General features: G+C 41.6%; 1 protein-coding gene across 5 annotated transcripts in view; it reads left to right on the forward strand.

The window, feature by feature from the left end:
- Window positions 1-4,258: 4,258 nt before the first annotated feature.
- The window catches only part of tfe3b (transcription factor binding to IGHM enhancer 3b), a 28,799-nt gene continuing 6,372 nt past the window's right edge, over window positions 4,259-26,685 (forward strand). For 3 of the 5 annotated variants that reach the window (XM_042089438.1, XM_042089440.1, XM_042089441.1), the window contains exons 1-4: window positions 4,259-5,300; window positions 6,242-6,312; window positions 24,694-24,950; window positions 25,530-25,754. In XM_042089438.1, the coding sequence (XP_041945372.1) occupies window positions 24,759-24,950; window positions 25,530-25,754 (417 nt within the window). In that variant the 5' untranslated portion in view covers window positions 4,259-5,300; window positions 6,242-6,312; window positions 24,694-24,758. Of the gene's footprint in view, window positions 5,301-6,241; window positions 6,313-22,776; window positions 23,245-24,693; window positions 24,951-25,529; window positions 25,755-26,685 lie in introns of those variants that run through there. The other 2 variants (XM_042089439.1, XM_042089442.1) reach the window with 2 other exon arrangements.

Here is a 26,685-nt window from a genome sequence, read left to right on the forward strand (position 1 = left end):
CCCGCACTGGATTGCTAGCAGCGTGGCTCCCCGTTGCGGCGGTACTGTCGCACTGGACTGAGTGGCGGGCGACACGCGCCGACGTTAGCATGAGGCTACCTCGTGGTCATTGCCGAGGACGGCAATGGCTTGTTGGGGGAGCTGTGTAACGTCAGCGCACAAGACATTGCGTAGCGTTCTCCCACGCAGGGCATGCTGGGATGCGGGAACGAACATTTGGGGTTTATGTCTGTATTTCTCCTTAGTTTTGAGTGTAATGTTAGCGTCTTTGATTTTTGTTTTAATTCCTCGTAACTTGTCACAATAATTGTGCATTCCTCGTCCGTAAAATAAGTAGCCTAGAAATCTAGACGCGCCCCTAGCGGCAGCAAATTACATTTGCTGGCAAGATCTCCTCCCAAATTACATTTGCTGCCAGGGCTAGTCTAGCAACTCTCCGTTGGCTTGTGAGCTCCAGAAATCGAAACTTAATCAGGGCATTGAAATCGTGTATAGAGTCGTTTGGTGGGCTTAACATACCCACACAGCAGTAGACTCCTAGGCGGATCCGCCTTCAAGACGCCAAACCCGCGTGACTGTCGCATTCGTTTTGGTGCCGCACAGAGGATCAGCTCCGCCTCCAGGCGGCCCCGTAAATTCTACTGTCAAACAGCGGATCCTGAGTGGACCCATGTCGGATCCGCGGGCGCGGACGCGCATTTACTGTAACGGTTGAACATGACTGTACACCAAGAGCCAAGAAGAGTCATACTAGTGGATATTTTCTTTGCTGGGACACGGTTGCGCTGAACCCTCTCGAGTAAGTGATATTTATTAATATATTGCGACATTCACAATAGCTAAACATTGGCCTTTGTGGTTTTATAATCATCATGTTTATTAATTGTAATGACGTTGTTTGATATTAGGACTAACGTTAACGTTAGTGCAACCAGAGACGTTTGTCATTTTGTGCAACAGTTTGTGCAAAGTTAACGTTATTGTTAGCTGTGATGCTCATATGAGTCTGTAGCCTATCTGATTTAAAATGGGATAGCAATTTCGGCAGAATATGTTATGGTAGTGTGATTTAAAAAACACACATTGTTATTTAACATTAGTCTGGTCTTGTCTGTTGTCGCTGTTGTCCATATAGTGCTACTATGCTAGCGGCATATAGCTGCTAGCTAGCATGCTGCTAGGCGCAATTTCATAAGTTATTGCTAATGTCTATTAGTGCTATACATATATTGAAATCACGTTTGCGATGCAAACCTTGATTAAGGTGATATTGGCACTGGTATTTCAGTCAATGATGTCAGTGAAGCTCTGCTATGATAGCTACCTACAACTTTAGCATGTTGACTCACTGATAATGGTTTAGCCCTAGCCTCTAGCTAGCTGTGCATTAACGTTTGCATTTTGCCAAGTTTGGTCTCATACGTAACTTTAGTGTCTATCTGCCATCTTTGTAATGAAAGCCTCGGCATTTTAATCACTGTTTAAGTCGGTTCAGACCACTATTGGCATCGGTTTGTGATTTATGCTAACGTAACTTAACTGTATGGAACTTGGTCCCCATCTTCTATTTTGTTTGTTCTGCAGCGTCAACTTTTATCGGCTGGATTCTAGCATCTAACGTTACGATTGCCTCTGTTGGGTTTGCTTGATCAAGTAAGATACTTTCTGGGTTGTTAAAATGTAATGTGAACACATTCCAGTAGCATTCCAAAATAGACCAGAGATGCTTGTACTATATATATATTTGGAAATTTTGGGATTGCAATAACCATAATGATATCGTTATGTAACAGCCATCGTTTCGGGGACTCTGATGACAGTGAAGAGCCAGAAAATGGTGACTTTGCATCTCTGAGGTACCTTCCAACTCGCCTGGTATATCAGTTGGAGCCTCAAGCCCAAGCCAATTGCACTGGCAAAGTAAGTAATAATCTCTTAACATTGAAATAACTAAATCATAATATTAATATTAGAGATATGGTTAACATTCTTAGTGCTAAAGACATTCCCCTCGCTTTGTATCTATTCCTCCAGCTCCACCATCTCGCCGAGTGCCAGGCAGCCAAGTCACTACCCCTCAACCTGGAGAAAACTGTTAAGGTAAAGACTGATCTCTGAAATAATATTGAATACAGTGGCCCCATCTATATTAACACAGCAGTAGTCACTCCATTTCAGATCAACAGATTGCATCTGCATTACCATCTGAGATTTTCTGCATACTTTATCCATTACTTTCAAAATCTCAGCCAAATATTTTGTCAGTTAAAACATCTGCATTCATGCAATATTGCCTGAAAAGTTCATTCATTATTATCAGATTGTATTGAAACACATTGATTTCAATGTCAATCCATTCATGGAGTTGATATAGATAGTGCATACCAAAATATTGAAACATACAAATTCATGTCCAGCATGACCAGAGATTTGTTTTTGTTTGCCATTGTTTGGCCCTGTAGCTCTCAGCCTACCATGGTTAACAGATCACAACCATTTATCTCCCTTAGCACCTCACCATGGGGCAGGACCGCAACACTCTTCACCACCTCAACTCCCTGCACCTGCATTTAACATACGGAGAGTTACTCAAGGTAGGGACTGATCTCTGAAATATTAGTGAATAGAAAGGCCCCCTGTGTATTATCAGTCATGGTTAACAGATTTAATACAATTTTTTACAATTTAATACTACCATTTAATAAAAAAAATGTTCCCCCTCTCGCACACCGCCCACCTCACTATGGGCCAGGAACGGCAGTCCCTCCTCAACTCCCTCCACCCCCACACCAGCCCTCAACGTGCAGCGAACAGAGGAGCTTTGTAAGTCATGTTTCTTTTTAAATTTAATCTCCTTAATACCTATCTCATATATTGTATTGTGTAAGCATACTTGGCTTTGGATGCTACATACCATAAACATAAACATATCTGTCTGTTTGATTACAGGTGCTGTGAGGAAAAACATGGTGACACGGTCTGCCACGGACACTGAGGTCACCAAACACGCAATCAGGTGTTTCAACCGGCGGTGGATCGGGCAACGAGGAGATGTGTTCCGCCTCCATCCACACAAATGGAGTAATAGGAGAAATAAGCATTAAACAATCTTTTTATTGAACTTCTTGTCATTCACCAGTTATTCATTTTCTGATATTTTAGCTGTGCATAGCGCAGTATTTCATTGAAGTTGTAGCCTATTAGATAAAATATTTCATGTCTGCACTGACCTAGGCCTATAAAGCACTAAATTAGGTTTTGACCACAAAATGAATGTAAAGTAGCCTAGGCAATGTAGGCTACTTAACAAAAACAGAATAGCTTATAACCTGTAACTTTCCATAAATGTCCATTTTATATTTCCATTGAGTAGTGATCACGTTTGTACAGTAAATTGATGTCTTGACTTAAACCTTTTCTGTTAGGTTTATTGACAGTATTGTTAAGTTAAAAATACGAGGCAATGCAGATTAATCGTAGGCCTATATTGCTGTAGTAGCCTAGGCTAGGCCTAGTGATAGTTTTACTTTTATCCTATAGTTGCCTAGTTTTATCCTACAGCAAGAACAGAAGGAATTTTGAAAATGAGATAAACGGGTCCAAAACGGACCCGGGCCAGATGATCATTTGAGTCCGTTGCGGGTCCGCGGCGGATGTATGTATCGATTTGCGGATCCCAAACGGACCCGCCGCGGAGGTAAGGTTTTAATCGCGGATGCGGAGTGGATGCAGTGCGGAGCCACGGCGGGTCCGCGATCCGCCTTCGTAGCGGATCCGTTCCTGAGAGCATCTGGACTCCGATACGGGTCCGTTTCGCGGGTCCGTTCCGGAAGCCGTCGTACCTCCGCGGCGGATCCGCCGCGGAGTCCTTTTGCTGTGTGGGATAATGATTGATGGCAGAGTTGCAACGGTTTGGCTTGAATTCCCTGCTACTTGAAAACAAATATCCTATTGCGTCCTATTGGGTGCAGAGGGAATTTGAAAGACAACTGATTATCCCGCCCCTCGGACTGAGCACTGCGAACGGTGAGTGCCCAGACCCTACATTTTAATGTGGGTCTGGCTCGCCAGGCTATAAAATAAGGTGATCACGTCATCATTGAAAGTGGTGACTTGCGCTACAACCCGCCCCTTTTATGTGAACGCGCACAAACTCCAATTAGGTTAACCCCGGTTCAACAAATCAACTTCAACAAATCAGCGTCGTAGTACCGATTAACACCACTTATGATAACCAGGTTTTGTCAACCCCGGTTTAACAAAGTAACCCATCTGGGTAGGTTAAGCTCCCTTCGTAGCCTAGTACAGGCCCACTGGCTGCCAAGTTCAGGACCCTCTCTGTAGGCTGCCTCATCTCCCTTTGAGATGAGTCTGACCACTGTGGTGTCGTCAGTAGGCTACATGAGGGAGCTACATGGCATCCTCGTCAGTAGGGTGTAGAAACAGTAGGCTACATGAGGGAGCTACAGCAAGGGCATCCTCTGTGGACCTGTTTTGTGCAATATGCAAACTGATGGGGGTCGAAGTCTGGGGGGAGCTGAGGGCCACAGGACGATAATCATTTAGGCTGGTGATGGTCGACTTATTCGGCACTGGGATGTGGCTAATTTTAGGCAGAGCGGGATGACTGCTTGGGCCAGGGAGAGGTTGAAGATTCTGGTTAAGATGACTGCAAGCTGGTGGGCACACGCTCTGAGCACCTTACCTTACTCCGTCTCCGCCGGCAACCTTCCTGGGTTTCACTGCCAGGAGCATCTGTCTGACATCGTGCTCCCTCACAGATGATGGAAGTTACATTTAAATTACATACATTTACACTTCTCAAGCAGTGATCTCACCATGAAGATTGAAATGTAAACAACAATTTAAAGTACTTTTAAACCCATTCTAAACTTTTTTTCGTCGAATGTCTCTACTCTCTGTTACTCCTACCACCTCCATGTGTCAGATTTCAGCAGGTGTGTTGAGTGTGTGACGTAAATCTCTCCATCTGGCGTCAGAGGCAGGCAGCTTCAGTGGAAGCTTGCTGAAACTAATGTCAATAACAGCTAGCTGATTTGCTACGAGCTGCATTGGAATAACGCTATTGATTACGCACTTACAATGAACTGGTGAGCAATCTTACATGAAGATATGTCATCCAAAACGAACTCATGGGATACAAAATAAGGAAATTACGCTACGATTGTGGACATCAGAAAATGCACGTTAGGCGAGAAGGCTAACTGGTCTTCCATGATGCCTGAACATCCATGTGTAACTTGCCTAATCCTAACATAGCTAGTTTGCAAACTAATTGGGTAAGCCGTATCGATTTTGAATATGATGCTTTAGTTTGCAACAAGGTACTGTGTCGTAATGGCTACATTGCTAAAAGGTGGTTGACAATATTGTTTTATTTGTCAGAGTAACGCTGCACAGTAATGCATGGTGTTAAGTTAACTTAATGTTATCATGGCTACGATGTCAACTTAGGTGTCGCTAACTTAGCTGGGTAATTTAGCCCACATTTTAAGATCACAAAGCATTGAAAGCAATATTGCATTTGTTTCTTATTCCTTGTGTACTTGTCTAACACTGTATATATAGTGATTAATTCAATTGTGCACAACATTAATCATGATCAGTTACTGCTACATGCTAACTTGATGTTGTGAAAGTTTGAGGCTAATTTAACCCTTTGGTTAGCGAAAGTTGATGTACTACAACGTTAGTGTACTACCCAGCGGATATAAACAAAGTTAATTTGTTTTAATAATCAAAACAAAATTGACCTGTAACGTAACAGGCTGAATAAAACAAAGAGGATTTGATATTATGAACTATGTGCTCGCAGCTATTAGGCTTTCTAAATTTAGCACGCTATGCTAGGTTGAATTTAGCTAGTTCTAGTTAGCCAACATTATCTGTCACAATGGCTTACTTCCGTCATGCATCATTAGTTTGATTTGAAATATCGACATTTAAGTTTTATTAAACTTTAACCAACTGACAACATCTTACTTATTTGATCATAGTGGTCTAGTCTGATATAGTAAATATTAGCCGTTATGGATGGATATTAGCTAACTTGTTGGCCAACCGGTGATTGGTTAACGTTAGCATGAATAAGTTTATGCGGATCGTCCATTGTGAAGACAGTAGCTGCTAACGTTTAATGTCAATGATTATTGCTTGATCAGAGATTAACGTTATACTTATTCACTAATCGTTTGTGTTTGTTGATATCCATCAACTTTAGACTTGCTACCTGTGGCCAGCATTGACGACTGTGAAAACGTGTGAGGGTTGCTAACATCAACTGTTTTGTAGGTAAGTTGATTTACCACTGTCACGCTATCCGGATAAATAATCCTTGGTCACCGCTATTTACCGATTTACGGCTCCCATTGACTTCCATTCAACACATGAAAACAATACTTCGTGTTCAAAGTCTCAAACTAACGTCGGTGACTTATGCCAGCAACCATTCCACGTTGGTAATAAACTACGTTTTGGTACAACATATATGCAGCAAGATTATAAGGCCCGTTTCACACCGGGAACGTTGCGTGAACGTCGCTTGTCAGTTGTCAGTGTAACTGGGTAGACTAATGCGTTGTGTTGATTTTTTTTAATAAAGATGACCCAAAACGATCACGGGATACTGCTTAAGTTTTATTCTGCACACACGCACAGCAAAGCATACAGTACAGGGTGAGTTCGCCAATAGTTCCTCACTCCATAGACAAGATATTAGACAGGCAAACAAAAATGCATGTAAAGTGAAGAATAATAACAAAACATACCTGCACAGCAAAGCATACAGTACAATTCCACTTAGCTCAATTAGCTCAAAATTGAGTCAAACCCGGAACAAATTAGTAACAAGCTGAATTTTTCAGGATATGTTCAGAATACCTTTAGGAATAACATATTAAAAGTCCCCATGAATCCCCCTTGTGCTTTCTGAGATATTCAAGATGGCGTCCAAAATTGCCGCTATTTGGAGATTTTTCCATATCTTAGGCTTAAAACATAATACAAATGCAATAAAAATGTTTAAATATAACTTTTCTCATACAAAGAATCCAAATTCACCATTGGCACACTGCTAAAATTAAAGTTAACCAAGATTACAAGGTCATTAATGTGACACGAAATTCACATAGTGTACCCATTAAGCCCAGGCACCATTTAAGCCCATTTGTAACTTTGAAGTCATTTTTAGAAAAAGAGGGGCCTGTATAAGGCTATTCATTATTTTGTCTAATCACACAATGTCTTTATTATATGTTAGTTTTTATTTGGCACCAATCACATTTGTCAATATTGAATAAGGCTCGCTTACATCTGTGCAGTCTCAAGGAGGCTCAGATAAAGTCGCTTCAAAACTTTTTCAAACGCCTCAGATAGAGCCTCTTTTCAATTATTTTCAGCCACTGACTTAGTATGTAGATTCATATTATGTAAATTGGGAGATTATTGTTCCTTGTTTTGTGTGTATAAACAGGTAGTTCATGGTCATTTTTTACCATTTGACTAGTCAATACATGTAGCCCTACTTATGTAAGAGTATTTTGCTCTCCATAAATATCCTCTGCGTTGTGTTTTTAAAAGAAAAGTTGAAATAATGCAATGTGACGTTCGAACTGGGTCTTACTGAATTTGTTTATTTTCGTACACAGGCCATCACATTCAGGTGCTCCTATTGCGTGAAATCTGACAAGCCCAGCCTAGCTGTGGGACACTTAGTTATAAGTTCATTTTCGCGGAGCATAGCCCCACGTCATGCCTACACCACACCCCCTTACCCTTAGATTCCTGTGGGAAAATAAAGAAAATACAAAAACTCCTAAAAGAAAAGCAGAACTCATGTGGGGAAATTCAGGGAAACAACATTAACCCTGCTACAGATACACTGCTTAAGGATTAAAAATGTTGAGTATACTAACTATATGTTTTCTGATTCATTTTACAAAAAAAAAAAGGATTTTGGATGGCTGAACTATGTTCAAAAAATGCCTTTTTCCAAGGTGGGCTTAAATGGTACAGTGACCCAAAAAACAGCTAGCGTAAGCTAACTTAAAATAAGAATTCCTTGTTAATTCAGAGAGTTTGGCAAAAGAGCAATAACTATGATGGCAAGTTTTAAAGCATATTTAGGCTACAGGCATTTCTGTATGCATTTGATCATGTTGTTTTTTTTTTTTAAGTATATTTTTTTGGCCTTTTTATGCCTTTAATTAGACAGGACAGTGGAGAATGACAGGAAGTGAGTGGGAGAGAGAATCGGGATGGGATCAGGAAAGGACCACGGGGCGGGGATCGAACCCGGGTCGCCGGCGTACGGTGCAGGTGCCCCAGCCAGTTGCGTCACGGCTGGGGCTACATTTGATCATGTTTATAAACCATCTTAATGTCTATGAAAACTATGTGAACTTAGAAGGTTCAAATCTCTCATGTCGTGAGCGACTTGCATGACAAAAACGTCAGATTTATTATTTAGCAGCTGCATTTTAACAGTGACAAAAGTGATTTTGCAACTTTGGTAGCTCTTGGTCTGAACGCATAGTTAAACAACAATCAGACAGCAATTTTCCCTCTATAACCTTTAGAATGTAATGGCACATAATATTATATATAATGCTGACTTCATATAATGCAGCACCAATGCCAGCTTTACTAGATGATGAGGGAGAAACTGAAGAATCAACACCAATTTCTGATGATGAGGATGATTACTGAAGTGATTTATTATTATGAAATGTCTCCATTCAAGAAACTAATGATGAACTTGACTTACTTACCCTAAAAAACATATATTTTGACCTTTTAATTACATTTGTATCAGGTTTTAAGCCTGAGATACGGAAAAATATCCAAATGGCGGCCATTTTGGACGCCATCTTGAATATCTCAGAGAGGGGGGGGATTCACGGGGACTTTTAGTATGTCATTCCCAGAGCCATAGAAAAAGAGAGTTGCGACACTATTTGAAGTCGCCGCCAAGCGGTCACGTGGTTCACGTACGCTTCAACAGTTCCAAACAGCTCTTTGCGTGTCGTGTTATTTCAATGGGATAGACAGCAGCGAGTGCGTTATTGAACGGGAAACATTACAACAAACCAAAAACGAGTGTTATTACGTGTTAGCATGCTTGCATTATAGTGTCAATTATATATTGCGAGTATAATTAGTTTGCAACATCGATCTAAAATATGTTCTTTGGTAGTTCTAACATTGAACGTTTGTTTCCTTGCTGGACATTCCTACATTTGCCTGTATCACGCTATACTTTACTTACATTGTCAAAACGTAGGCTATGCATTTTGGACATTTTATGCCCCCCCCAAAATCTACCACACAACTTTGATCATTGTAAAACTAGCAATAAACATCTATCAAATATATAAATATTGGCATTCAGTAGCCTAATAGCCTAAAAGTTTGATCAATGCATTAAATCTGTTCAGTTCTTTTAGAGAAATAGCATAAAGGTGGCCACAACACAGCCTTTAACATTTTAAGACTAAGCCATAAACATGTCAAAAACACATAGGCTAAATAAGAATCAATAACAACTTAAATTGGAAAATGTTGATACCCACACCCACTGTTTCAATAACACACTTGTAACTCAATAAGCAATCACCTATTTCAATAAAATACTTATAACTTATATTTCAGCCGGCTGGTGAGACTATGAAAAGGATGACTGATACATGTTTTCAATAGAATTTTTATTAAGTTTTCAATGTGTATTTAAAACAAGAACAGGAACAAATGCAAAAAAGACTGGGAGGAAGGTATGGTAACATTGCAACATAAAAAGGAGGTCTGACACTCATTTAGGTTTCCAAAAAATAAAAAGATTTCAGTCTCAAGTTTGAACAACACGTGTGTGAACTACACAAAAGACACAATGTGGAAGGGATGGGTAGCCCTCCGACTCTGTACACCTATAAGAGGGACATGATAAGGAGGATGCAACATTTGGCTGGAGTCGGGAGTGTTATGGGAGGTGTGGAAGATGCTGGATCAACACAACTCCGTTTGTGTAAGGGCCCCATCGTGTGGACCTCAAACATAAAAAATGATCTTATCTGACCATTCCAGTCATATATCGCACACCCTTCTTGTCCTCTGCATCCTTGGTCCTGGATAAGCAGAACAGGCACAGTGGAGAATGGAGGGAGAGAACAGAGCAGGTAACACTCAGTGTATACTTTGAGTGACAACACATTAAGTAAGTAGCAGAAATCTAAGCAAGAGGCCATCTCCAGCAAGAGGCCAGCAAGAGTTTTACATACCCATACACAGCCAACCATTTGCAAGGCTGGTTGGGGGTGCCACAAGTCCAAAAAAATATAACAATAACATGAAGAATGTTATTTTGTTGGGGATTACTTTCAGAGTGATCTATGCCCTATTAACCTGACTACACTTTTCAGTTATCCAAAAAAAGACATTTGTCCTACTTACAAAGATCACTGACCTAATGAAAGGCAATGCCCTCTTGTCACCTCAGTCTCTTCCATGCAAACTTCGCTATGTATTTGACAAATTACTTGGCAGATAAAGCAATCAAAATTATTACACCAAGAACACCAACACGAAATGTAAAATTACTGAAAACTAAATGAACTGAAACCGATCAGTTGGAGCAAAAACTCCTACTGTGGGGTACTATACAGACGCTATACTGTCCCACGACCACGCTCGTGCCACACTCGCCTACTGCTTGTGCCACTGTCCCATTTGGAAATCCCCTCGTTCACGAGTCGTGGACGCTAGCCTACTTCATGTCATGTTCAGCCCACGGTTCAGTTCATAACGCCATAAAACTCGCCATCTAGTAAGCTAATCTATTTCAGGTTTAAAGACAATAATCACATTAATTTCATCCATTTTTCACCTGAAGAGCGTTAATCACAAACCCATTGATAACTAGCACATCTGAATATAAAGTTACCATGCTGTATGAAATGTATTTTATCAAGATAAAGTTTGTGTTCACCCTCATAGCCTGTCTAACGTTAACACTATGTATGTGAATGAGCTGACTGCTAGCTAACGTAAGCTAGTAAGCTAACGCAATCAGGTTTGAAAAATATAGCATTATAAACATAATAAAAACCTGTTGACATCTAAAGTTACCCTACTACAATAGGCTAACCAAATGTGTTTAGTCTGAAATTCATTATTGACGTAGGAACATTATCTTTAAGCTAGCCACTCTCCAAATCAAGGTTTGCAGGCTAACTTTTGGCTTTAAAATTTCGGTCAACATTTAAGCAATAAATATCAGTTAAACAAGCAGCACAAAAACCTCAAAGAACAATACCAGTATCTACTAGTGCAATTGGTATAGGAAATGCATATGCCAATTGAAAAAACGTCGTACCTTCGTCTACTTACCACTGACAATATCAGGCAGAAAGCAATGGAAGTGAATGGGGCTAAAGCCGTGAATGTCAAAGTTTGGAACTTTTGAGCTCTGCATAACGCCGTAGTAGCCCTGAAAAAGCGCCGCCATTGTTTCCTATGGAAGTCTATGGGAGTGTCGCCACTCTGTTTTTCTACCGCTCTGGTCATTCCTAAAGGTTTTTTGAACATATCCTGAAAAATTCAGCTTGTTACTAATTTGTTCCGGGTATAACCCTATTACTACTGGACTAAGGGTGAGTTCGCCAATAGCTCCTGAAAAAGTTCACACGTATAACTATATTACAGGTGCTAATGTGCTATCCCAGCTACCTACTGTAGCTAAACTACTGTACATCGCTGTAGGGCTATTTTTGGCATGTGGCTAGATGGAGGTATACAGCATGTAAACAATGCATTTAAAAAGTAAATTCAGAAAAATAACTCACAAATGATATACATAAACTGAATACAAACAATATAAAGTGAAGCAATCTTATGGATGACAATATTTAAAGAAATATTTATAAGATTGCTTATGAGGTTGCAATCAGTCTCTCTCCATAAAGATATTAGACAGGAAAGAGGAAAGGGGGAGACAGGGGGGTCAAGACCAAGGGGGAGAGGAGGAGCTACTAGAGACCCAGTGTGTAATAAATTGAATAGATTTACTGTAACTAGATAACCTAGATCTATTGTGCAATTATGTGATTCATACAGTAAGTATAGGGTCTAACCTGTTACACTCACCCCTTCAGAATTGCACAAAGATCTGCAAACCCATCAGGTATACAGGCCATTAGAAGTAAAACCTTCCAGCATAAAAAGCTGCCTACCCCATAAGGGCTAAAAGAACACATAGGTTGATCAAGTCTCAGAATTTTGTATAGGAAACAGGGATGCCGTATACACCCCTTAGACTAAGGCCTACAGTCTATACCACAATGGAGAAGGACAAAAGTAATGCACATTTTACTGAAACCCATAACAACCCATTAAACCTCAATAGACAGGGTTAGAAAACAATACGCAAACATGGATGACATGTCTCTCAGGGACATCATCGCTAAGAACAGATTGAAGCTGAACCATAGATTCAATCAACCTACACACAAGCCTTATAACCCGACCAAATCTAGAAGTGTGAGGTGAGTGTGGTGCATGTGTGATGTGTGAAATAGGAATGTGTGGCTGTGTAGATGAACTAATGTGATTGTGACTAGAAGCATCAGTCAGACCATGCTCAGGATGGGAGTCAGAGAGAGACTGGACCAAGCCAGGATCATCAGTCCGGTCTTCTGTAAACCCTGCAGTGACATCTGAGTGATGCTGTGAGACCCATGATGAAGTACGGGCTCCACTATCTGCATTCAGAGAAGAAATAACTTCATCCAAGGGATGGACAGACACTGTATCACTGAGAACTGCAGGCACAGAGTGGGGCTCATTCTCAACAGAATCAGCATCAGAATCACCTTCTGTGGAGCTTCCATCTAGCCTCTCACTCAGAGGGAGAAAATTGACCTCCAGCAGCAGGTTACGATGCACCACTTTCTCATTTCCAATTCTGTAAACATAGAGCACTGGCTTGGCAGCAATGACTGTGTACATGGTGTCTCCCCACCTGTCTGCTAGCTTACGCTTTCCGCGGCAGCCCTTGTTCGCCACCAGCACTCGGTCTCCTATCGACAATGGCTGACCTTTGGCCTTCTTGTTGTACTGACTTGACTGGTGTTTCTGTTCTGATTCTGTGTGTTTCTGGGCAACTGACATGGCAGACTTGAGATCTTTTAGTAGAGATTCCACAAAGGAGTCATAGTCACACACTGTGTTGTCCAGCAAAACACTACGGAACATCATGTCCACCAGCAGCCTTGGAACATGGCCAAACATGAGATAAAAAGGAGGAAAACCAGTAGTCTCATGGGCCGTGCAGTTGTAAAAAAACGTCATTGTCTGGACCATCTGATGCCACTTGTGTTTCTGTCTAGGAGGCAAGGAGCAGAGCATGCCACCCAGAGTCCTGTTGAACCTTTCAGTCCCACCATTCCCCATAGGATAATAGGGAGTGGTGTGAGACTTTGAAACACCAGCAAGGCGAAGAAGCTCCGCAATCAGCTAGCTTTCAAAGCTTGTTCACTGATCAGAATGGATACGCTCAGGAAAACCGTAGACACAACAAAACTTGACCCACAGCGTCTTTGCCACTTTTCTTGCTTCTTCTTTGTCTGGTCCTGACAGGGAAACGCTTGGGCGAGCTTTGTGAAATGGTCTGTGATTACAAGAACATCCACAGACTTGTTGTTGTGATCCTCTGCAGACCAGAAGTCAATAGACAAGTTCTAGTGGAGCAGTGGTCTTTATGCTCTCCAATGGGGCTCTTGCAGCTGGCTCAGGTGTCTTACTCAACACACACCTCCCACACTTCTTAACATAGTCACGGACCTCCCTCTCCTTGTCATGCCAGAAGAACCTTTGACAGGTGGAGTGTGCGCGCCTGACCCTGATGGCCAGCGAGGTCATGGATCCCCGTCAGAGCTTTAGACTTCAGCGCTGCAAATCTTTTGTGGTTTGTAAGAGGGTCCTTACAGACTCTATACAGGACACCATTCTGAAAGACCAGTTTGTCCCAGTGCCTCAGCAGCTGTAGAGTAGACTGGCTTTCTCGGCAACGCTCACGGAAAGATTGTCTTTGTTTCCTTTCCACATAAGGTATAACGGCTGCAATGGACGTGTCTCGACGCTGGTGGGACTGCAGGTCCTGTAAAGACATAGCGGGTAGAGCAGGCTGGCCCACAGGAACCACATCAGACAGGTGTTCCACTGCTGACATCGCTTTGAGCCGCTCCCAGTCACTGTGGCTATCAAGCAACGTTGAAACCTCATCTTCCGAGAGAGATGCATGGGAGCTGGCTGAAGGTAAGGCATACAGGTAAGTGCTTGTGGCTGGCTGATGAAGCGGAAAACATCTCCAACATCCTTCACACACCCAAGCAGGTCTCTATGGTTCTGAAAGCAGCCGCTGGCTCAAAGGCTTGACAAAGGGGTCTCTGCTCAGTGCATCGGCAACAACATCGACAACTTCCCTGGAATATGCTTGATCTTGAAGTTATATGGAGCCAACTTTGCAACCCAGCGCTGTTCACAGGCGTCCAGCTTGGGGTTTATCATGATGTATGTGAGTGGATTGTGATCAGTCCACACTGTGAACTGGCTGCCCTTCAGCCAATGGCTGAACTTAACACACACCGCCCACTTAAGCGCCAAAAACTCTAGTCTGTGTGCTGGATAGTTGGCTTGGCTTCGGCTGAGTGACTTACTTGCAAACGCCACTGGCCTCGCTCAGAGAACAGCTCCCAGGCCATCAAGAGACGCATCAGTGGAGAGAATGAAAAGCTTATTAAAGTTTGGATGGGCAAGGACTTCACTAAGTGTACAAGACATGGAGCCAGAATCTAACATTCCTCTCAAAGTGACCTTGCCACTCACCAACACAGGTGCATAAAACAGCTCACTTGACCCTTCAAGACTCTGCGAGCCAATGAGAATCTGCACCTTCTTGCAAAAGTCGACTGTTGTTACTGTAGATGGAAAGCAGATCTGGTTCTCTCATGAGGCCTTCTGTACCACCACCCACGCTTGCCCTCTCACAGCGTGGGGCATCTAGTTTAACGGAGTGCGGCTGGCCTGTGCAGATGCTGCCGCTGGATGAGAGGCACTCGGGCAATCATGTTTGAAATGACCAGGTTGAAAGCAGTGACGACAGAGTTTCAGCAGCAGCAGCAGAGTTTCGGCTGTACAGGATGGCTCATCTCTACCTGTGTGCTGCTGAATGAGCGGTTGAACTGTGCAGTGGACTGAGTGACTGCAACAGAGCCCAGACTGTGAAGGGGAGGAGAGTGCGGACTCATTGAAGCTCCTCGTCTCAGATCTCACTGATGATCATCTAAGCGCTCCTGCACTTCAGGGGCTGTTCATCTCCCAGCTGGTTTATATTTGTAAGGGTCTGGGCAGTGAGTAACAAACATCATCACAACTTCAGCACTCACATCCTCAACACATCTACCCCGCCTGCGGAGACATTCATCGGCAACATCTATAGCCTTGTTCAGTCGCACCCAGTAGTCCAGTGCACTCTCACCTTTTTTTGGAAATGTGCTATAAAAGTCCGCCATGGGCATGCCAGAGTATGGGAGTTCACTAAAGTTCTGCTTCAGTATATCACATTAGAGACACATTAGAGTACAGTAAGAATAAGTGCGTCGGTGAGTGCTGTATTTTAACAGTTACTTGTCAGTTTAACGGCTGGTGAGTGCTAGGATCAGTAAGACTTGTAAGTGTTGCTATGAGAGTAGATGTTCTCTAAAGAGCTGGGTCTTCAGGAGTTTTTTGAAAGTGGAAAACGATGTCCCTGCCCTTGTAGGAACTGGCAGTGTGTTCCACCAACGAGGAACAACAGATGAGAAAAGTTTGGATTGGCTTGAGCGTACCGGTGGTAGAGCTAGACGTCGTTCGTCAGAGGAGCGCAGCGGTCTGGAGGTAGTGTAAGTCTGTATGAGGGCATTCAAGTAGGTGGGAGCAGAACCAGAGACTACTTTGTAGGCAATCACATCATACATTTCAGCAGTACTATATTTGCGTCGGTCTGAATGAGTGGTAGTTATGTCGTGCTTGCTCTGCATGTCTATTGGTAGGATAGCCAACTGAATTTACCACTTGATCTGGTGAGCTTCTAATGACGCGTGTAATGGGGGTGGAACATGCTACTGGATTCAGAACTGACTGGCCTACTCACTGATAACTGGCCTCTCCATCTGATTCCATAGAGTAACCCCTCCCAAGCCCATTAGATACGTAAACACCATTCCATTTTGAAAATGACATTTCAACAGTAGTGAGTGACTATACCAATATATAAAATAACACCATTCAAAACCACATGTAACTTCTGATGAAATATATCACTAATTCAGAAGCATTGGCCTATTATTTCAAATGAAAATGCAGTAGAAAACCAGGCAAAATAAAATCAGTTAGATAATTATTTCAATAGTAAAATATAAGTAATATCTTAAAAGGAAAATACTAGTGCAGGCTAAGCAATAGAACGCACAATACTAATCTTACGTCAATGACTTACGCACAGACCGTATAAATTTGGCTACACATGTCACTGAACAGAAGTCGCGGAGGAGGCTTCCATGCAGGAGGTAGCTAGCTGTCGCTAACGGCGGTAGTAGTAACTTCAACAGCAGCAGCCCACGGTGATCTAGCGAGCGCAGATCAGATGAACCAAGGGTCACGGCACCATTGTAACTGGGTAGACTTCTTTGATTGATTTTTTTTAATAAAAATGACCCAAAACGAGCACGGGATACTGCTGAAGTTTTATTCTGCACACACGCACAGCAAAGCATACAGTACAGGGTGAGTTTGCCAATAGCTCCTCTCTCCATAAAGATATTAGACAGGCAAACAAAAATGCATGTAAAGTGAAGAATAATAACAAAACATACCTGCACACACGCACAGCAAAACATACAGTACAGGGTGAGTTCGCCAATAGCTCCTGAAAAAGTTCACACGTATAACTATATTACAGGTGCTAATGTGCTATCCCAGCTACCTACTGTACATCGCTGTAGGGCTATTTTTGGCATGTGGCTAGACGGAGGTATACAGCATGTAAACAATGCATTTTAAAAGTAAATTCACAAAAATAACTCACACATAATATACATAAACTGAATACAAACAATATAAAGTGAAGCAATCTTATGGATGACAATATTTAAAAGAAATATTTAGATTTAAACTGTAACTAGATAACCTAGATCTATTGTGCAATTATGTGATTCATACAGTAAGTATAAGGTCTAACCTGTTACATCAGCAAAGATTCTAGAGCGCTAGGTTGTCAGTAGCGCTGCAGGCCTCTCTGCCAATTAAAACATCTCCTTTTCTCACGTCATTTTTTTTCTTCACTGTTTCCACTGAATGGAAACGCTTCCAACGCGCTTGCGTGTGGCATGAAAAATAGGCGTGAGCCCTATTTCTAGCAGGCACATGTTTTCAGCGCGGCTCGAGCGGCGCCTTATGGGCCTATCACATTACACGCGGCATGCGCTATGAAATGCATTATAGTCAATGGCTTGCGCGCGCAAGAACTGGTCTGCCGCTGCGCTCAGCAAAGCGCAGCGCAGACGGCATTTTGCCGCTTTGCCGCTCTTGCGCGTGCCTGATTGAACTTTGACCGCGCCGCGCTGTAAGTTGTTGGTATTTAGCACTGAGCCCAGCGGCAAGCACAACAAAAATCTTTGGGACATTACCTCAACCAAGAGCAACCTAGCGGCGAACGCAGCGCATACCGTGTACAATGTGATTGCCCCTTGAGACGTGCATTTCACGCAGGCAGTGTGCAAGGTCTAACTTATTAACATGGGAGCCGAAATAAAAACGGACACGCCACACAGCTAACACGCTCACGCCACGCACCCGGTGTGAAACGGGGAGTTCTTCACATCATCTCTCGTCCATTAGTATAAGGCCCGTTTCACACTGGGAATGTGGTGTGAACGTCACGTGTCTGTTGCGTGTCAGTTGCATGGCGGCTGCATGGAGTTTTCTATGTCTTTGCTTACCTGCGTGTAGGGATGTAACGATTACTGGTATAATGATAAACCGTGATAAAAATGTTGACAATAACAATTACCGTTTTCTTTTGAAGTATCATAATTATCACGGTTGATTACCACGGTGTTGAAACCGTGTGTTTAATCCTTCCCAGCTTCATCCGAGCCTGCTTTTAACTTACAGTAGGCCTGGTACAGTGAAGCAAAATTGGTACCCTACTGATTCTGTTGTCTAATTGATGGTTTTAACTGCGATTTGGATTAGGCTACACCTGATTTTAAAAGGCGGAACATTTTCACCGCAAAACTTGCACTGTATCATTTAGCCACTCTGCGTCTTTTTATGTTCGCGTCCACATTAAATCCATTCCACTCACGTTATCAGAAGAACACAGTAGCCTAAAGTTTTATTTCGAACACTTACTTTGGTCTCACTCAGGGTAGGAATTTCACGGCGGCCACGTCGTTGCCCCTTGCGTTGGCCCTAATGTCCCTTTTGAAAATCAGAGGTTTACAGGCCACGGTGGCCTTGGTGCCCTTCTTTCAATATTCTGCTTTGCGTTCTACTAATAGCGATTTTTATTTAGCCTATGGCCTGTCAAAATAATCTTAGCATTCACAGCGCAAATTAATTTAGTCTTTTACGCAGTGGAGAAAGTGACAGCGCAAGAAAGAAAGTGCGTCTAAATTCACCCATTCTTCTCAGTTGAACTACTCGCGAAGTAGCCCACTCATCACACAGACATCACAAGTATCACATGAAAGAGCTTTCACTTTTAAAAATACAGTGATAATTCCGAAAACCATGATAATTTTGGTCACTATAACCGTGAGGTTAAATTTTCATACCGTTACATCCCTACCGTTACATCCCTAATTAAAACATCTCTTTTTCTCACGTAATTTTTTTTCTTCACTGTTTTGAATGGAAACGCTTCCAACATGCTTGTGTGTGGCGTGAAAAATCCTAGTCCTATTCCTAGCATGCACGTTTTTTCGGCGTGGCCTGAGACATGCGTGTCACGCAGATGGTGTGCAAGGTCTAACCTGTTAACATGGGAGCCGAAATAAAAACGGACACGCCACGAAGCTGGCAGGCTCATGCCATGCATCCGGTGTGAAACGGGCCTTACAAAGTAATGTGTTTCTGTAATTATGATCGCCGCACAGCGAAGCGGCGGTCATATAGGTTTAGTCAGATTTTTTTTTTTTTTTTTCGCATGCCAAATTCAAGAATTTCTCAGAATTATGAACAGGCAAGATGGGGGTGGGGTTGTATAAAATGAATTTTACATGTGAAATCTATGAACTAATCATGTTTTGGTACTTGTTGTCTAGCAGATACCAGTGAGAATTGAGTGTGGGTAATGCAATTTAGTGAGACAGTTAGAATCATATAGGCCTTTCAGCATGATTTATTTTTGTGGAAAAAATGTGCTGGACTCGGCGGCGGTCATATTTTGTACCGCTCTGCGGTACATCTAGTTTAGTTACTTTATTGGGTAAGAATGTAAGGGAACACATTACAATTCAAATTTCAGTAATTAGTTACACTGAACAACTGTAACTGCCTAGATACATTATTTCATTGTAGAGATGTGTGCAGTAGATCACACAATTCTCTTCCTGCACTGCTCTCCCTCAAACAGGTTGGTTTCAGCCCGCACCTGCCCTACACAAATCAAAACAGTGGCTTGTGCAAGGACTGTTCATGCAGACTACAACTGGTGCGGTGTAGCCTACACAACTTTGTTAAAAATTGATGCATTCAAGTTATCTTTGCAAAGTTAGTATAGCCTATTTATCACAATGTTGTCAATCGCGTTGTCAATCGCAAACGCTAATTTGTTCAAACGTCTCTCTACCGCACTACCTGTAGCTTAATTTGCGGAGGACGAAGAGAAAGCACCCGTTTGATAAAATGAGCCATTAGTGGAGAAATAACTTAAGAAATAATCTGTAGCCTATTGTTGGCGATTTAATTTAGCGGACGTTTTTAATAGGCTACAGCATTAGAGGCTTAGGCAACTGCATGGCCCACATTCATAAATTAATTTTGCCCTGCTTCCAACTCTTGACTGCACTGTAGCCAGTTGACTGCTTGACACTAGGTTATTTATATTTTTCTGTTGGCTACAGACTTAAAGACCATAGTATAAAACGTTTTCTAAACAACAAAAACAGAAAGGATGCAGGCAGCAAATGTAAAGGAGGTATTTCCGATGGAAGAACAAAATGCTGAATGAAGCCCAAAGCTTTACTGATGTTAAAGCACACCCACATGACAATAAAATGAAACTAAACAAAAGGTAAATTTAGCAAAGGTGGCAAAATTAATATAGGCTATTGGCTATTGTTAGGTGTGAAAGTAGGCCTACTAGGCTACTTTTAGCTGACCAATGCTTTGAATGCAACTTGAAATTGTGAATATTAACAACATGGCCTAACTCTTTGAATGTTGCACCCTGGTTAGAGACCAACTCAAAAGTAAAGTAACAAGTAACAAAGTTACTTTCCAAAATAACTAACGAGTAAAGTACCGGTAATTTCATTACATTTTAAAGAAGCAACTAGTAACTTGTTGCTTTTTTTGAGTAACGATCCCAACACTGCAGATGGATTATACGAATAATTAGTAAGGGAAAACAATTTCTACTGTAATGTCCTGTTAAATTACATATGTCATGGCGACATTGCACTGCACAGCCACCAGATGACACCATTGCACTGTACCTCGGGCCCAATAGCTGCTGTTACCAGAGACTTTCTAATGAGGAGACACAGCACTCAAAAAATCCTCCATAGAAATGCATCGTCGGGGTTAGTTTGTAACGCCAATATGGCAGTTGTCTACATATATACCGCCCCTTCCACGGCAAAAAAGTCGACGTGAAAACATTGTGCCAATCGTGTGGTGTGTTGTGAATACATCTTGCCAATCATGTGTTGTGATCTCGCCGCTGGAGGAAGGTTGGTGTCGTGAAGCCTTGCGCGCACACATTTCTATATGTATATATATATATATATATATATATATATATATATATATATATAGTCAAAAAGTTGATGGTCAAATATGTACTATTATGTTAACATTTTATTGACTAAAAATGCGTTCGAGGATGTTCATCGCGAAGACGAGTTTGTTCTTGGCGAAGCTATTTGAAAGTCTTCCTTACGAGGAGAAACTTAGAATTAAACAGCAGAGCAGATGTAGGCTACTGGTGCCCATACAGAAATCAAGGGAAAAAATATAAACAGTAGGCTACAATGATGTATGCAAGTGTATATGTGGAACCCAACATAGGCTATTTGGATATCTTGCATCTGCTGAATATATTTAATTATATAAAGAAAATATAAGAAAGTGGCCAATATTGAATATTTACTCATATTTTGAAATATATTTATAAATACATGGCAAGATATTTATTTAACATAGATGGAAATATGTAAGGGATAATGCCCAACGAGGTGTCCATTATCAGAAATAAATGGACGACGCGGAGGCGTGAACCGGAGGACGGTTGCGTCCGCGAAGTCCATTTATTTCTGATAATGGACGCATCGAAGGGCATTATCCCGTTTATACCATGGTCACTTACGAAATAATAGTTGATTCCATTGTTGCGAAGCCTGCCTCCAGGCTCAACCGTCGTCCTAGGCCTACTATTGTTGTTTTAGTTACCATTTATAAGCATTTATATGGAACTGCTTTTTTTTACCAGATCTATTTCATAGGTGTAGTATATCACTTTTTAAACGACACCCTTTTCAACCTAGATCATGGTATAAGTTCATTTAACATAGATCTTCTTTAACTGGAATATGTTCAAGCTGCATAATGTGAATGTTATTTTTCTGTATGGCCATGCCTCTTGATGAAACCATGATGAAACCAAAGGTGGGGTTTGGAGATCTGTCTAACTTTGACAGGGCATATAAAAGGCATGAAAAGAGCAATGAACATGTGAGCGCATAAGATTAAGTTGCATGAGACAAGTGTTTCCAGAGGAGGCCTTCCAAGGTGTCCTGAAAAGTTATGCCCATCACTTTGATTCAGAGAGACTGAGAGGTCTGAACTGTATTCAGATCAGGACTTGCAGGGTAACAGGGGAAAGCTGTGTGATTTACTTGGTGTTTTCTAAAGACATGGAGACAGTGCAATGCCTCAGCTTTACAAACTGTTGTCATTGGAGCTACTACATCTGCAGGTGTAGAAAGGAGCTTCTCTTGAAGTGGCTCAAGTTCTACAACCACTCTGCTGGCCATTGACAGGACACTGGTCAAGTCACTGGAAAAGACGCCTAGTTGGTACGGCAGGGTCACAGATGCTTCTCTTGAAAAGGAACATAGGGAAGAATTTACGTATAAATAAATGGATAATTTTTATGATGTAGGCGAAAATGAGCTTCCCCTCTTTGAAAGACCAGCAGCCGCCACTAATATGAAAATGATCAGGTAGAAGTGTGGACCGTTACACAAAGTTGTTGAAAGGACACATGCTTCAGGAAAACAATTCGGAATGTGTCAAGCATTAAGTCAACTCTGAATCATACTTTGCATGGATCATTACATATAAATATTGAAATGCATATGTGTATGTGTACATGTAGGATTACATGTAACCAGCATCAAATAAATCAAATCAAAGTAAGAAAGGCAGTAATACAACACAGTAATACAAAATATTCATATACAGGAATCACTGAAGATGAAGTTTACCCTTCTTTGCATCCTCCACTGATGTAAAAGTGAAGAAACTAGCCAATCTAATTTGTACATCCCAAATTATAAGCCACAATGTTGAAACATACTTCATTTGACAATTAGCCTATTGTTTAGTGTGAAATAAGTTGCACAACACAACCTCACTGGCCCTCAAATGGCCATAACCTCATTGTCACAAGCATATTCATACAATTTGTTGTTGATTCAGGGAGAACTCAACCGTTTTGGTCCCCTCAGCCAGAAGCTGCTGCAGCTCATCTCTAATGTTGAGGTCATGACGTTGTAATGCAACACTGTTTGGTTGGGGATTGTTATTGGGAAGGTCATGTGCTGCTATTCATGAGTTAACAGAATATCAGTGTTTGGAGTGCTTACAAGCCATTCATCACCTACTCTTGTTGTTTCTGTTCTGATGTTCAGATCTGATGATCTGTTATCCTTGATGGTCATAGTACATGGACATCGTTGACTATGGGTGGGTAATACACCACAAAAGACTTTGTTTGGGTGTCTCAAGAACGGACTATTATAGGGCAGATCCAGTTGTTGTCTTTCATGGAGGTGCACATGTTCAAGTTCGGGATGTAGTGGACAAGGAGCTTGTCATAACGTTATGCTACCATGGATGTTGTTTTGAAATGTATGTGAACATTATTCTTCCAGAACCCTACATTCAGGACAGATTTTATATGTCTTTCATAACGCTGTCATGCGCCTTTGCGTGAAGTGAAAAAACCTATTTCTGAGCAATTGATATCAACCAATTCAGCACAGTGGGTTGACAGTGCCTTGTACGTCGGACGTAAGGAGCTTTTCGTAAGAAGACTCCTAAGGGACTTCTGTCTGTTGAAATCTGTTATATTTCTAGTCTAATCTAAATATATATTCTTACATGGTCATCATACAGTGTTCAATAAATTCAATAAATAGAAACAAAATGTCAAAACATTCAATTAGAAAGTGAATTTGATATAATACCGCATACAAATACAAACACTACTTCATCCATTTTCAGTACTAAACTCACAAAACAGCGCTCATAAGAAGGTAAACACTCCACTCTTGTGGTCATACAGTGTTACTGCATTTAGAATGCGACAAAGATGGCTAGTCATTCTAGATCGCGAATGTTAGCCACCTGGTTACCTGCATGGGTCAGGAAATACAAGTTCAGGGAGGGGCATATGGATCTGGTCCGTTTGAACAAAATAAATGTCCTTAAAATTTGCACTAAAGCATACCAAACCAAATAAAAGTTACAAGACAATATAAAACATCGGCGGAACATGAGTTATGTGGATGGACATACATAATAATTGTAACAACAGATATAAGACATATACAATATAATTATAGCACAACTTTTAATGCGGACCCTCTTTTGCCCAGCTTACCAGCAGCCTTTCTGCTGCAGGACACCCACAATGCAACTACTGTACAGAATAATTACAGAATACAAGTCTAGATCCATTTATGCATTATTTAACATTAACCATATGGAGCACTTTATTAACACAGTTACATAGCCATGAACTAGAGGTTTTGTAGCTGTTGAGTGGAGCTAGGCGGAACGAAATTCATCTGGCGAGAGTCAGGATAACCATCCTTACAGCTTTTTTTATTTATTTGTTTATTTATTGATTTATCTCATAAGTAGTTTGTCAGATTGATCCTACAGTTATATGGTAGGTTTAAACTAATGTTGTTTGATTAGACAGCTCAGGAATTCCAAGAATAGGTGCAGGTTGTTGGTTTTCTTCTCTCTTGGAGCACTGAGTGTGCAGTGGTTGTGGTTCTGAGGAAATATTCTTGGGCCCACAAACAGTTATTCTTTCATCCATGGTTTTATAACAAACATTCACACTATTCATAAAAAGACAGTCCCGTCAGCCTCTTATTTGTTTACCTTTTGTTACCTTTTCAGCTTGACCTCTGACCCCATCACCCTGTAAATCTTTCGGTCTTCAACAACCGCCCGCCGCCGGAGCCATGTCGTCCCGCGTCCTGCTGCGGCAGCAGCTGATGAGGGAGCAGGCACAGGAGCAGGAGAGGCGAGAGGCCCAGCAGCAGGCCTCGGTGGCCCAGCTCCGGGCCTCTGACTCCTCCCCTGCTATCTCTGTCACAGTGCCCCCCTCCGCTGCTCGCCCGTCTCCCGCACAGGTACCTGTGGAGGTGCTCAAGGTACGTAGCTACACTACACTAGTTTTCGCCTTTTAAAACTACATCTTTGGCTGTTTGAATTACAGAGGAGTTGCCTAAGAGTGTCTGTTGTTCAGATTATTTTGGCTTTCCTTCCTGTTATGTTTGTGCCATGCAAACAGCCCTATTCTAAAATCATTTACATATACTACTGATTCAGGTGATATGACGGTTGTGTGTTATCAGATATAGTCCCCTCCACAGTTGCACATGCGTTTTTGTTAAAAATATTTATTTCATTATGAGGATTTCTTTTCTTTTCGGAAATAAATATGCTTTATTTGGTTGGAGTTTCCTTTTGTTTTCATTGTGAAACTAAGATAAGACGAGATAAGAAACTTTATTTTCCACAAGACACATTGGAAAACAAACCAAATAGATGATACTGTACAGACAGCAAAAGATATATTTTTTATATACCTGTTTTTACTCATCTTTACCAAGGGTACCAATAAACATGGCGGGTGCTGTATATATGTATATCATACACACAGAGCTTGTGAATGTCTATGTCTGTGACTAAAATGCCGTGTTCTGTTGTGTTTTTATGAAACTATATAGGTGCAGACTCACTTGGAGAATCCAACAAAATACCACATCCAGCAGGCCCAGCGACAGCAAGTCAAGCAGTACCTCTCTACCACTCTTGGGAATAAAGTAGCAACTCAGACTCTCGGGGTGTCGCCCGTACTCCAGTCCAGCTCGGCCCCCGAGATGGCCCCGTCTGCGAGCAGTGCCCCCAACAGCCCGATGGCACTGCTGAATCTGGGGTCCACCAAGGAGGAGGTACCCTATACTCCATTTACTTGATAGAGAGTGATGGGCAAGGCAAAGGTTGAGGAAGAAAATACAGAATATAAGTATTAGAGAATACAAGACAAATAAAAAATCATATATACTCAGAAGACGAGGAAGAAGAACATGTAATAATATAATAAGAATAAGAATATTAAAATGGAGCCATTGCCCAAAGGTTAGAGAAATGAGCATGTGACTGTAGGCCTGCTATATTTAGATCCCGGCAGGAAAAATATGGGCACAATAAGGGTGATAGAATGTACAGTGCTCTCCTCCGTCAACATCCGTGGACAGTTTGTAGATCCTATGTGGTATTGGAAGTGACTGATAGGTACCTCTGGAATTATGCCTGAAAGGTCTTGATAAATCATTGTTATTATGTTAGATAATATATAGGATAGATGGGTGCTCTCCAATAGCATTGCAGTTTGAAGAAGATTGATGCAGTAGCATTAATTGATGCAGCAACGTATGGTAACAGGGCCTGGTTTGGTCACATCAGTCTTCATAAAAGTGCTAAGATATATGGCATCCATCACTAATAAAATGATGGATACTAACCAACAATACAAACAGATGCATCAGGGCATCCTCTGGTAGCATTGCATTTGCAGAGTTGTTCACCTCTGCTCTAGTCAGACCTGTGTGTATCATCCGCCTCTTGCTTGCTTTTTGTCACAATAAGCTGGCAAATATCACACAGAGACCTTAATGATATCTGTACAGGGGGAGCAGGAGCTTTGGAAAAGCAGCACAGTGTGGGCAAGCACCATCTTGGTTGGGGAAGCACTGTAATTATTATTTATAATGGTTGTGATATGTTTCACTATAAAAGACTACTGCTCACATTCAGACATTACCTATATAATTTGTATGGAGTGCTTGGTGCTTGCTTGTAGCAAAGAGCCCAGGCTTGTAT

The sequence above is a fragment of the Alosa sapidissima genome, chromosome 4 (genome assembly GCF_018492685.1).
Source record: "Alosa sapidissima isolate fAloSap1 chromosome 4, fAloSap1.pri, whole genome shotgun sequence".
Taxonomy (NCBI): domain Eukaryota; kingdom Metazoa; phylum Chordata; class Actinopteri; order Clupeiformes; family Clupeidae; genus Alosa; species Alosa sapidissima.